General features: G+C 37.3%; 1 protein-coding gene across 3 annotated transcripts in view; it reads right to left on the bottom strand.

Annotated features, from left to right (window-relative positions):
• Window positions 1-326: 326 nt before the first annotated feature.
• The window catches only part of LOC149144405 (nudix hydrolase 19, chloroplastic-like), a 188585-nt gene continuing 174902 nt past the window's right edge, over window positions 327-14009 (bottom strand). The window contains exons 3-4 of one of the 3 annotated variants that reach the window (XM_089447621.1): window positions 734-980; window positions 327-577 (exon numbers count right to left, since the gene is read on the bottom strand). In XM_089447621.1, coding sequence (XP_089303747.1) covers window positions 484-577; window positions 734-980 — 341 coding nt within the window. In that variant the 3' untranslated portion in view covers window positions 327-483. Of the gene's footprint in view, window positions 578-733; window positions 981-1360; window positions 1530-14009 lie in introns of those variants that run through there. The other 2 variants (XM_089447622.1, XM_089447623.1) reach the window with 2 other exon arrangements.

Below are 14009 nucleotides of genomic sequence, written 5' to 3'. Positions count from 1 at the left end.
TTTATTAATAAAATTAAAAATTATATCTTTTTAAGACTTCATACACATCCTTTGCCAAAGTACACATCAATATCCTCAAAGGTAATAGATTCACACCATTCCTTTCGCCACTACTTTAGTTTCCCCATAAATACAAAACAAAAAGTAAATGTGACATCAAAACAGTTTTAGCATGAGATTGAATCATAATGATAACTCATAATGCCGTGTCTCAATTTCCCAAAACAAAGTTGCGCTGTGAAACTATATTTTCATATGAAGAGATGGGCTAGTAGCCACTGATCAAAACAATCATCTATTCAAAGCAAAATTTGTGCCAATTTCAGTTTACACTACAAAATATTTTTAAAAAATAAATAACAATATGATGTGAACATTCGAATTGCCACTTGGCATGATGTAAACAACCAGATTTGCCACATGGCCTACTCTAAGTTGTACCAAGAATGATTAATATTTTTCTTTAAATGCCAAATAGTTTATTCAGTTGTCGAAAGCCAAATAGTTTGGGTTCTCAAGAAAAACAATAAGGTATCCTGCTCCTTTCCACGTGATTAGGAGGGCAGAAATGAATAGGCTGCATGATCATACAAAACTACCATTATGGAATACAGATTAACCTAAATGAAAAATGGGCATATTAAAACAAGAAAAGCACAAGAAATTACAATTTCGATATTATTTGTATATTATTGTAGTTCACATTGTTGATATAGTAAGTTACACAATTTACCTAACCAACCCACCTACACCCTCATTTGCCCAGGAAGAAATCAAATGATGAGCAATGGCAAAAGGTCCTGGAACAAACATAGGAGCAAGCTCTCCAGTTTCAACATTGAAGTCTGATGCAAGGCCTTGACCCTTTTCCACACCACCACATATATGGTGTACTCTAAAAGCTGATGTTCTTTGTGCTTTCTTATATTCGGCAAATGTCAAAGCTTTCTTCACATCTTCCCTAGAATGCCATTGTGCATCTAAAACAATTTCCAAAGTGATAGTCAAAAATCTCTACTAGTATTAGATGTCAAATGTCTACACAAGACAATTTTTTCAAAGAACAAAATGCATGCCTGATATGACTTAATTATCTCTTAAACAAATTCGATGATGAAACTTATAGGAAACAAACCCAAAATATTCCCACATCAAGCAAATTCTAATTTCATTGTTTTATTACTTGTATTCGACTCTATGCTACCTATTTGTTACATTTAAATTTTCCATTCAAAATTACATTAGGACATTCAGAATTCTATTAGAATCTTTTCCCTACAGCTTACTCAAGACATCTACACCTTCATTTGTCCAAGAAGAAATCAAATGATGAGCAATAGAAAAAGGTCCCGGGACAAACGTAGGAGCAAGCTCTCTGGGTTTAGCAATGAATTCTGATGCAAGGGCTCGGCCCTTTCCCACACCACCACATATTTGGTGTACTCTAAAAGCAGATGTTCTTTGTGCTTTCTTGTACTCTGTAAATGTCAAAGCTTGTTTCACATCTTCCCTAGAGTGCCATTGTGCATCTAAAAAAATCAAAAATTCAAGTCAAAAACTCTCTAGTAAAAGTGCCATCAATAAAATGTCTCCACATGCCAAATTTGTCAAACAAAAGGCATCATACTCTTAATGTAACTTTAAGTCTTTTCCATCCACATTAGGTGGTGAAAATCATTGAAACCACACTCAAAAAAATCCCAAAATAAATGAATTGAAATTTCATTGTTCTAATTGTTATATTTCTAAAATCTTTAGAATAGCTAAAAAGTAACCACAATTTCCTGCACAGTATACTTAACCTCAAGCAAGTTAACTTTCAATAAAGACTTTGTCTATCTTGGAAATTAATCAGAAACAAATTTCTTATATAAGGGAGCAACCTGCGAGAAGATGTTAAGGTATTGAGATCACTCTTACATTTGTTTAGAATTTTAATAAACTGAGGTAACATTTTATGAGGTCCGCTTGGTTTGCTTTGTTTTGGTTTATCAACTTGGTTTACATAGTCATCTTCATTTTACAATGATAGATTTCTTGATCTTAACTTAATTAGGCCTCATATTTTCACCCTCTGCTCGGACTTTGAAGTACAATGTACCCTTCCAATATTACTATCCTCCATGAGTTTATATTCGTCAGCTCTAGCTTTTGACTTGAGTGACCTCATATATACAAACATTGGACTCTTCTATATCAACTATCCCATAATGCTCCTACTTACAAAGTAGCCACTCCTCAGATTGGACATTCTTAGAAGTTTATTTGCCATTTGGTCCAATCTTGCAAAAGCCAAAAAAACTCAACATCACATTGTAAAAACTTTGTAGACTAGATGCATTTTACATCTGAAGTGATTATATATTATGAGTCAACTCATTTCCTCACATTTCAAAAAAAACATGTGTCTCTTAGAGGAAGTTAGGTGTACATTTTGTCTGTACATAAATTCGTTAATTCATGCCCAAATAGATTTGTCCCTCCACCTTCACAAAGGCTGGAGTGATGGATTCAAAGTGAATGAAAGGAGAAATTAGGTTAAGGGCATGATTCATCATTGTTTTCCTATATTCCCTCATTAAATATACCTGTAAATAACACAATTAAGGTAAAACTACTTGTGATGAATAGGTGTTTGCTGTAAATACAAATAAGATACATTGAGATGTAAGTTGATTGCATGTCCAAATTCCTCTTTGTCTAATATGGCAATATGACGAGGTCTCATGTGATGATGAAGGGTCCAAGCCATAGGTGGGTGAATTTTCCTCTCTTATTCCAAAAATAATTGAACTTCCATACTTTAAAGTTTTAAGGATTGACCTTCTTGTTCTACGCCACCTTTTGACAGGCTAGGTGAGCTTGAGAATGTTGGAGGGATAACAACTCAATGCAAGACCATCCATGAAATACTCAAGTATTAACATGTAATCTGTAAACTGTCACAAATATTCCACCAAACGGTTTGTCACAACGTATCTTAAATGCTTCAGCAAATATTGTCAGGTTACTTATGCAATGTTTACTTGTGATTCATGCAATATCATAAGCATAATGGTCAAAACAACCAATGCACTAAGAACATAAAATAGACAATATAGCAATGAAAAAGGCACACCATGAACATGAGATGTACCTTTAGAAACCCAAAATATGGAAATACCTTGCAAGAAGATGAGTATTGTGACTTACTCTTTTCTTCTCGCATATAAATTGCAAGATACATAGAAAGATAGACTCACCATATAGTTAAAACAAACATTCTGCCCTAAATGGCCACTATAGGGTTTTCTAATTCTTTTGTTCCACTCTAAAATATCCCACTTCTTTGCTCTACTCATCTATGGAATATTGAAGCAATATAATAGCAATGGAACACCTTCCTTTCCTTGGTGCTAAGTGCTTAACATATATTAATAGTTGTCTAAGGCTAGGGTTAGGGTTTTTGCATGCCCCGGCTCCCTATTAGGTTTAGGGTTTTGGACCCTTTAAAATCTTCTTGAAAGCCCACATGTGACTAGTTCCATATGTGTGAGTAATAAGTGTTGATGTAGCATCCAGTTAGCACTAAGGTGGTCAAATCATAGGTCAACTTACTGTTGGAAATCTTTTGACAAGTAGAACAATGTCGAAGTAATAGTAATTTTTTCACAAAGATCACATGCCAAAAACCACTGTTAAATCCCTAAACTAAGCTTTAGAAGTTTTAGATACTCAAAAACCAAAATAGGATCTACCCTTCCCATAGGCCCTACATGTCCATGGCTCTAATTTTCCACTCGATAAAGTACCAAAACAAATGACACTAAATAATGATCTATTTCAAATCAACATCATAGTGCATGATACACAATCACAACAGAAATCAGCCTAGCAAAATTAAGTGCCACAAGAGGGAGTGGGGAGCAGTTACTGATCAAACTAGCAGGGTTAGCAAGGTTCAAGCAAGCCTGCTAAATGGTAAGCAGTAGTAGGAATACACCCACTATCACCTCAGTATATTCCTCTCACTTTAGGCTAACTCATATGAAACACGAAGGGCAGTATCCCTAAAAAACACACCCAACCAAAAGTATAAGTAGACCAGTGCTTAAGTATAAGTATATGGAATTGGTAAGAGTTAATTTAATAACAAAATATGATTTGATTAACTATGCAACTATTGAGAATTCAATAGGGCAATGTATATGTTAATTCTCTTAACTTGATGATTGCTTGTATAGTATTTTTACTTATTAGCTCTTGATAACTTCTTGTGTAGTATTTTTACTTATTAGCTTTGATCTTTCTTATTTCAAGTGCAATACATCAAACAACTACCAAAATAGTAATAACAATGACACAGTATGTAGGCTACAAGCTAGGGCCAAAATCCCTCCTCTTGAGGGGAAAACCTGTAAAATCTCTTCTTATCTTTCAGATCTTTCAATTGATGAATACCATGACCTACACTCAGATAAATACCCTCCAAAATCAAGTTTTCCTTCGCCTCCTACTGAAATATCTTCGACCTCCCCAGTAAATTCGAAATTCTGCCCCTAGCAACTACTGCAACTATTGTTGCTTCTCCAGGAGACTTCGATCTACCTCTAACTGCTCTTCCCTTGACCTCGCTTACCTTGATTTGAGTCTTAGCGCTAGTACGGAATTCTAAGAGACCTTCGCTTGCCTTCTTGCTCTTCTTTGCTTCAAAATCGAACTTTAGACTTACCCAATGTAGAAACCCTAACTTCGCATTCCCAGAAGAAAGTAGAGAGACCCAAAACACTTCGACTCTTCTTGTCCTTCTTCTTCGTACTTCCTTTTTCGTCCTTCTACTGCTTCCTTCTTCGTATGAGAGATGAGTGAGTGAATTATCCAAATGGAAGACGAGTTCCTCTTATACATAGGGTTCCTTCAAGGGTGGACGTGGCTCTTCATGTAGGCCGACTTGATCTTGGAGGTAGTTTGAAATTTTCAAGACAAAATAATTTTTCTTTTACAATTTACAATGTGCTTGTTACTACTCAAACCAGCAGGGGACCTAAAGGGGTTCCTAATAGGGCAACTGTTAGGTTAAGGGCAACGGTGGAGGCTTGGCCCACTGTCACCACAACTAAGTCCCCCTGCTCTTTACGGACTTTCACCGATGGGAGGAGTCTCGGTAGAGTAGGGATCACTTGTAAAGTATATGTCAATGAATAGGTGAGAACTGACCTTGAAAACCCTTTCCCAAGGATGGATTGAAGAATGGAGCTTGCTTGCTCTTTAAGCAAGGGACTTGATCCACCAGGGATAAGGGGTGAGGATTGGAGGGTTGAGGGAGAAAGGATAGGCTTATGAACAAGTTTCTCAATCCCTACAATCCTTGGGAACCATGGATTTCCAAATGGTCCTTGACAAATAATCTTTATTGAGAAGTGGGACCACATGGGGCCAATTGGACCCAACCCAGGTTCAGGGATGGAATGTAGCAACCAATGATGTTCCTATCCTGGACAAGGTGAGGGGAAAGGACCAAACAAGAATACTTGCTTCAAAAGGTTGAATTGACCTATTGAGGTCTAGCCTTGGGGATGCTTAGGAATAATTTGGTCCTAGAGCTAGGGCTTGGGATTTCAACACTCCCTCTTAACTAGGGAGGTATTCATAGGAGGTACATGGTCATTCTCAATCTGAAGAGGTCTCATAAGAAGAGTCGGATTGGTAACCCATCTGTCTAGCATCATAATAACCAGCATTGTCATATAGCAAGGCCTTGACTAACAGCTCTATCTCTCCACAAGATCAGAGCACAATGCTGGCGAGACCAATGATGTGTAGACACCATCATCATTGTCTCTCCAAGGTACATACCCCACCTAGGTGTTCCCAGAGTATGACCTCTCGTTGGACTATTCTTATCTTGGGTAGCTAATCCTCAAAGAATATCGGTCCACGACTACTCTTGTCTTGAATGCCCTACCACATTCTCAAAGAGTATCGAATGCCAAATGGTTACCCAACCCTCCATTCTTTCTTCCCAAGTGAAGACAAGAATGTTGTGTCTATCCCTCCCTCTCAATTCAGGAGGAAAAATCCACCAAACCAAGCTTGTCCCTTAAGTATACAAGCTTCTTGTTTGGAAGTGATTTTGTCAATATGTCAACTACCTTCTCATCAGTGGAGATATATTGTAGCTGCACCACACCATTTTGCACTAGCTCTCGTATATAGTGATACTTGTTGTGATATGCTTTGTCTTCCCATGAAACATTGGGTCCTCAGACAAATGAATACAACTAGTGTTATCACAACATATCATTGTAGGGTTCAACGGTCCTTCAAATAAGTCAGACAACAACTTCCTTAACCAAACTGCTTCCCAACTAACTTCACATACTACAACATATTCTGCCTCAGCACTACTCAAAGCAACGGTGTTTTGTTTTCTGCTCATCCATGAGACCATAGATGATCCCAGACTAAAACATCCTCCTGTAGTGCTTCTTCCATCTTGTTCACTGCCTCCCCAGTCAAAATCTGTATAACCAGTCAATTGAACATCATTCCTTCTATCATATTTCAGGCAGTAGTTGATGGTTCCCCACAGATATCTTAGGATATGTTTTGCTGCTATCCAATGATCATGCTTTGGCTCCACTTGGAATTGACTAAGTATATTTACTACAAAACATATGTCTGAACGAGTATTCACCAAGTACATTAATGAGCCAATCAATTGTCTATATCTGGAAGGATCCACAGGGCTTGATTCAGAACTCCTTAGTCTTTTCAAGTTTGTGATCATCGGAGTGGTCATCTCTTTACAATCCATCATGTTGAACTTCTTCATAATCTTGATCACATACTTTCCTTGACCTAAATAGATTTCATTAGGTTCCTGCCAAACTTCTCGTCCCAGATAGTAATGCATCAGCCCCAGATCCTTCATGTCAAATTCTACTGCCAATTGCTTATTACATTCTTCAATTCGACCTTCTACACTTGTCAAGAGAACATCATCAACATACAAAAGAATGATTATAGGTTCATTGTTTACAACCTTAATATAGAGGTTTGAGTCAGCAGAACTTTTTGTGAAGCCTAGTCTTTGTAGATATGCATCCATTCTAGCATACCATGCCCTTGGTGCTTGCTTGAGGCCATATAATGCTTTCTTTAATCTGCAAACATATGCCTTCGTATCTTTGATTTTGAATCCCAAGGGTTGTTCTATGTAGACTTCATCTATTGTGCCATTCAGAAACACAATCTTGACATCGATTTGGTGGATGTTCCATCCCATCATTGTTGCCAGAGAGACTAATGATTGAATTGTTGTGTATCTTGTTGTTGGAGCAAAAGTTTCTTCATAGTCGATGCCTTCAAGTTGAGAGAACCCTCTTGCCACAAATCTTTCTTTATACTTATCTATACTTCCATCAGCTGCATTCTTGATCTTATAGATCGACTTGGAAGTAACTACGATCTCCCAGACTCCATTCTTCATTATAGATTGATATTCTTCATTCATGGCATCTTTCCATTCTTGATGTTTTATAGCCTCTTCAAAAGTGGATGGTTCTACTTCTATTAATTTTGTCATGTATGCAACATACCCATAGTATCTCTTAGGTCTTTTACTTTCTCTAAATGATCCTTGAGCTACCCCATGACCTTCTGCATCAAGTAGTGTAGATTTCAACCAATTACGTATTTTCCTTGTTTCTTGAGTGACCAAGGGTTAAATAGGTTCACTAGGTCCTTCTTCATCATGGTGAGATCCTTCTTCCTTGTCAACTTCTTCCTCAAACATAGGAAGTTCTTCATCATCAGAATCTATAGAAAGTTCTTTTGATTTCTTGAATGCTATGCTCTCATCAAATATGACATACAACTACCTTAAATGTGATGTCCATCTTTCACATAGATTCTATAGGCTTTCGATGAGTTACTATACCCAACAAATATACCTTTCACACTGGAAGGATCCAAATTCTTTCTTTTGTCCTTTGGTATATGAATATACATAGGACATCCAAAGATTCGGAGATGATCGACAGATGGCTTCTTCCCAGTGAACACTTCTTCTGAAGTTTTATTGTCTAGAGACCTATGAGGACATCTATTTTGTATGTAGACAGCGGTCTTAGTTGCTTCACCCCACAGAAACTTTAGTAGATCTTGATTGTGTATCATTGCTTTTACACTTTCTTCAATGGACCTATTCTTTCCTTCTGCAACTCTATTTTGTTTGGGATTGTATGGAACTATCAATTCCCTCTTAATCCCAAATTCCTTACAGAATCCTATGATCTCCTTGGATGTATATTCTCCTCCATTATCAGATCTTAGTATTTTGATCCTTCTTTCTGTAAGGTTCTCCACTTCGGCTTTGAATTCTTGAAATTTAGTAAATACTTCATCCTTGGTTTTCATTAAGTAACCCCAGGTCTTTCTTAAGTGATCACCTATGAATGTGACATAATAAAGATGTCCTCCAAGTGATTTTGGAGTCATAGGGCCACATACATCAAAGTGAATGAGATCCAAGATTTCTTTTGACTGTGAAGCACTACTTCCAAATGGTCTCTTGGTATTTTTGCCTAATGCACATCCTTTGCAGACACCTTCATGGTCCTCCTTTAGATTTGATATTCCATCTACTATGGAATTTAGGGTTGGAAGGATTTTGAAATGTAGATGACCAAACCTTCTATGCCAAAGTTCACATGGACTAATCTCAATGTGAACTAGGGCATGATTTACGGGAGATATTAATCTGTAAAGCCTTCCTTCTCAGATACCAATCACTTTAGCTTGTTCTATGCTTGAGTCTTTTGCCCATACAACTACCTTTCCATCAATGAAGGCTACTCTATCTCCTTTATATTCTAACCTTGAAATAGAAAGTATATTTTTGTGCAAACCTGGAACAAACTGAATGTTGTTGAGGAGGATGTTGCTCCCATCTTCTAGCTTTATGGATCATGATCCAATGCCTTTCATAGGATAGCTCTTGTTGTCTCCAAGTTCCACAGAGTAAGCGAATTTTCCCTTTGATATGGTCTTCAATTGGGGAGAGTGACCAGTCATGTGCCTTGATTCACCGCTATCAATTACCAAGATGTCTTCATCTTAAAATGTTCCAGAGAGAGCATAGAAGAGTCCTTCATTCTTTTCGATGATTGATTCCTTCTTTGAAGAGAATATGAGACTCCATACCTCTTTGATGCTTTTCTTGGGATGGTTTGCAATCCTTTTGATGGCCTTCTTCATTGTAGAGGAGGTCTTCAAGATCCCCTTAGATAACCAAAGCTCTGATACCATGTTGAGAATTCAATAGGGCAATGAATATGTTAATTCTCTTAACTTGATAACTACTTGTGTAGTCTTTTTACTTATTAGCTTTTATCTTTCTTATTTCAAGTGCAATACATCAAACATCTACCAAAACAGTAATAACAATGACACAGTATGTAGGCTACAAGCCAGGGCCAAAACCCCTCCTCTTGAGGGGAAAACCCGTAAAATCTCTTCTTATCTTTCAGATCTTTCAATTGACGAATACCATGACCTAGACTCAAATAAATACCCTCCAAGATCAAGTCTTCCTCGACCTCCTGCTGAAATATCTTCGACCTCCCCAGTAAATTTGAAATTTTGCACCTAGCAACTGCTACAACTATTGTTGCTTCTCTAGGAGACTTTGATCTCCCTCTAACTGCTCTTCCCTTGAACTCGCTTGCCTTGATTTGAGTCTTAGGGATAATAGGAAATCCTAAAAGACATTCACTTTCCTTCTTGCTCTTCTTTGCTTCAAAATCGAACTTTAGACTTGCCCAATGTAGAAACCCTAATTTAGCATTCCCAAAGGAATGTAGAGAGACCCAAAACACTTCGACTTTTCTTGTCCTCCTTCTTCACACTTCCTTTTTCTTCCTTCTACTACTTTCTTCTTCATATGAGAGATGAGTGAGTGAATGATCCAAATGGAGGACAAGTTCCTCTTATATATAGGCTTCCTTCAAGGGTGGACGTGGCTCTTCAAGTAGACCGACTTGACAGCTTATGTAGGCCAACTTGATCTTGGAGGTAGTTTGACATTTTCAAGAAAAAATAATTTTTCTCTTACAATTTACAATGTGCCCATAGGGTCTTCCATATATGACAATGACTCTTATACCTAGGACAAACCCTAGAAGCACTCAATAGGTGCTTAACCTATAAAATAAAAGAACTTGAGCATGAAACCCATGCTCCAATAATAATAATAATTTATTTTTCATTTTATATATATAAGAATACATTTCATAGTAATGATGACCAAACCTAGTTACAAACCAGCAAACCAGAAAAATCAATGAGATAAGCTTCGAAAATGCCATAAATTGAGTATGAGACTTCTTGCCACAATAGGAAATGAATTGGAAGTGTTATACATGTTCTTTATGGTTGTAATAAGGCGATAAGCTTGTTGCTCAAACTTATAACTCCTTTAAGTCTTAAGATTACACTATGACAACATGTAGAAGGCCACCACAAGGGCCTGAAACTAACCCTTGATGGACATGAAACTCAAGGAACTTGGCTGGAAGTGTTAGTACTATGAAAATCTTTTCCAATGAGCACAAAATCACAAAATTTGGATGGACAGTTGAAACGATATTCAATCTGAAAGATAACTACTAAAAAAATGGCCGTCAACAATGAGGGTTGAAAATTGACTTAGCCCAAAAGAGTGATCAAACCTACAAATTATTTTGGACAGCCAATATATGATCTAAAAGCAATAAACAGTCAAATGAAAAACCCTTTAGATCAGTTGTAAATGATACAAGAGGATTAGGCTTGAGTTTTGCATATCCCAAGGAAAGGGTTTGCCTATAATTGCCTCTAATTGCTATAAATAATTCCCAACACCTATAATAAGCCTTGAAACAATGGGAAATGATATTAGCACGGCAATATAGAGAAAAATAAAGGGGGGCATACAGACTTAAGGCCTTTAGGGCTTCCAAGAGTGCAATTTGTGGTGACTTATTCAATGAAATAATCGATAAGCGCAAATTAAACCATAGGTTAGTGAAGAAATTCACTATTGAAATGTTTTTTAGAAATTTATTTTAACTAATTTCGGATTTTTTGAAATATATAATTTTTTGAGCATTTTTTGTTGAGTTTTGTAGCTCGGAAGGTACTTTCAGTCTTGTGCCTTGACTAGAACCTTGATTTGCCTCTTTAGGAGTTTGCATACAACATGCAGAGTGTGCAACTAAGTTGCATGCATGCATGAGATGTGCCTGTAAAGCAAGTTGAACTTATGACTTGTTGTAGCAAGGAAACCAATACGCAAGAGTAATTGGGTGTAGAATGTGTATGTACGTGTAAGTAAGTAGTTGTATTATTCAATACAATTTGAATGGTGATTACTTTCTTTCGTTGCGGTGTGCCTATATAGGCATTGACTAGCCACGAAGGTGAGTGGTCACATCTTTTGACCTATGCCCTTTCATAATTAATGGGTCATTAATTAATTAAATTATTTAATTTATTATTAATATTATTATTTAATTAATGTTTTTTTATGAATATTTTATTCATAACACTTGTACTTGAGTTAAAGTAGAGAAAGCTAAAGATAGGATAGTTAACTAAGTAATGTCACTTATCTTTAGTTAACTTGACGAGCTAATTTTGGTCATCAATCTTAGCTTAGAAAAGTTATAAATTGAGCCTAAGTGTTGAGGCTAAGACATAACAACACAAGATTGAGAGAGGCTTCTCAGTAAGCGTGTGCTAGGTCCGAGATAGTGCAGTGAGGCTGGAGATCAATTTTGTAGTTTGTACTTTCTGAGTTGGCCATTATCCCAGAATAGGAGCCCAAGTAGGTTCCATGATTAATTTATTAATGAAGAACTGTTGGTTGGGCAGAAATTTGTTATGTGTGTGATTCAGATCGAGTAATTTTGCTTCCGCTAAATATTTTTGGTTAGGAACTTAGTCATGTATTCGTTCAATTAATAATTGTTGGGAACCGATTATCGAGTGTTGGGTTCAGGAAATTCTAACATGGTATCAGAGCCCCAACTCTGAATCGATCTCGAAATTACAATTGTCGAGTTTGTATCAGATCGTCGAAGCCAGGTTAGTTGGGATCATATGAACTCGAATTTTTATTAAGGTGGCGAGATCTTTTTTTGAAGGTCTGAGAGGAATTTTTATTTTTTTTTACGGGCAATTTTTTAGTCGAAAAAAAAGGACGATTCAAAAAAAAGGGGAAAATAAGAAAAATAGAAAGGGCCCATTTAAAAATAAATAAATAAATAAATACATGTTTTGCAGAGATTGAGTTTTTCATCCATATGCAGGCTAAGGAAAAGCAGTTGTACGGTGGTAAAACATAGTGGTTGTTGAGTTTTGTAGCTCATAAGGTACTTCTAGTCTTGTGCCTTGACTAGAAGGACCTTGATTTGCCTCTTTAGGAGCTTGCATGCGACATGCAAAGTGCGTAAGTGAATTGTGTTGAATTTCCACAGCGCATGAGAATTTGGTTTGGGTTTTAAAATTTCTGACACAAACTCGCTCAAGTGCCACAACAATACTACTTTGCACAACAAAAAAACACACATCAGTGAATCAACTAGAGCACATGATAATTTTTAACTTTTTCCAAACCCACTACTTGTTATATTACAAACTATAATACAACAGCCTTAGGGCTCCCGTACCAGGGATCATGGCCCATTACAATCAACCTGATACAAGGACACAACTAGGGTTTGGTGTCAATCACTTTGACAACCAATCTACCCTGAACAAGACAACACTTGACGTACTTGTTGATGGTGGCCATGCATAGCCCTTCCATTCCACATGTCATGAACACATCTGGTGGATCCTCTTGCCTCCCATTTTGCAGCTCAACAATCTACCTCTATCAATGAGCACAACTCCTTTCGGTCACTGAACTTGGCTCCAAACACTTCTGCCCTCTAGTTGCTCCTTAATCCACTAAGAATGCAACACAGGGACTTCCACAAGTTTCCCACTTCTACCTTCTTCTGCTGCTACAATGATGCCAAGTATAGGGCTTGGAGGCTGCCTACTCTCACTAAAGAAAACCTTTGCAACTCCACTGAACTAGGGCTAGTTGACTGGCACACTTAACTACTCCTTTAGTCCTTCAAAGTCTGCAATTCCTTAGGCCTCAAGTATACTCACTAACAACCCTTGTATTCCTACATAAGAGACTGTTCTTAAAGCTCTAATATACCTGCCCTTCTACCAGACTTGTTGTCCTTCACAACTGCTAGACTTAGGGCTCTTTTGACAATCACCTAATAGCCCTCCAACTATACTTGGACTACTCCATATATCTGCCCAACCACAGTCAACTCTTTCACTGATCTAGAGCTCCATCATGTTGCCTTCTTACATTGCTTCCTGCACTGCATCTTGCACTACGAAAATCCATTGTTCACAATTCCATCCGTGAACAGTGCTCCCATCTTCCTGATATGCCCACTTATAGTCAAAGCTTGACTAATCTAGGGCCCACAAAATTGCCCGCATCTAAGGTCTCCAAATATCTTTCCTCTATTCTACAATTTGACTCATCAAATTGCACAGATCTAGGCACCAATCATACTGTTGTTCCAAACCTTGAAACAAACCTCCAAAATCCTTCATTGTCCTGCTCCTCTTCATGATAGTCCATAAAATATATAGAACCCTTACTTCTGCTCAGGATGCAGCCTCCTTTTGGATATGTTATCCCTACAACAACTCACACAATCCACTTCAAGATCTACGACCTTATTTGTAGAGATAGCACCTTATCCAAAGGACTCACCCCTTCCTCTTCTATTCAGATCTGGAGTGTTATAATGTACAAACCTTAGGGCACTTCTTTACAAAATGAACATGCTAGAATGTTTCCCTCATCTAAAGCACCAAACTTTTGTTGTTCAACGTTAGAACAACCCTCCATCCCTAGCACCCATCAACAAAAGAAGACAAGTCAACACTCTTCTTCTAGCAGTCCA

Source organism: Pinus tabuliformis, chromosome X (assembly GCF_031772625.1).
Source record: "Pinus tabuliformis cultivar Carrire ecotype Pingquan chromosome X, CPIR1, whole genome shotgun sequence".
Lineage (NCBI taxonomy): Eukaryota > Viridiplantae > Streptophyta > Pinopsida > Pinales > Pinaceae > Pinus > Pinus tabuliformis.
This window is presented reverse-complemented; position numbering and strand designations above follow the sequence as displayed.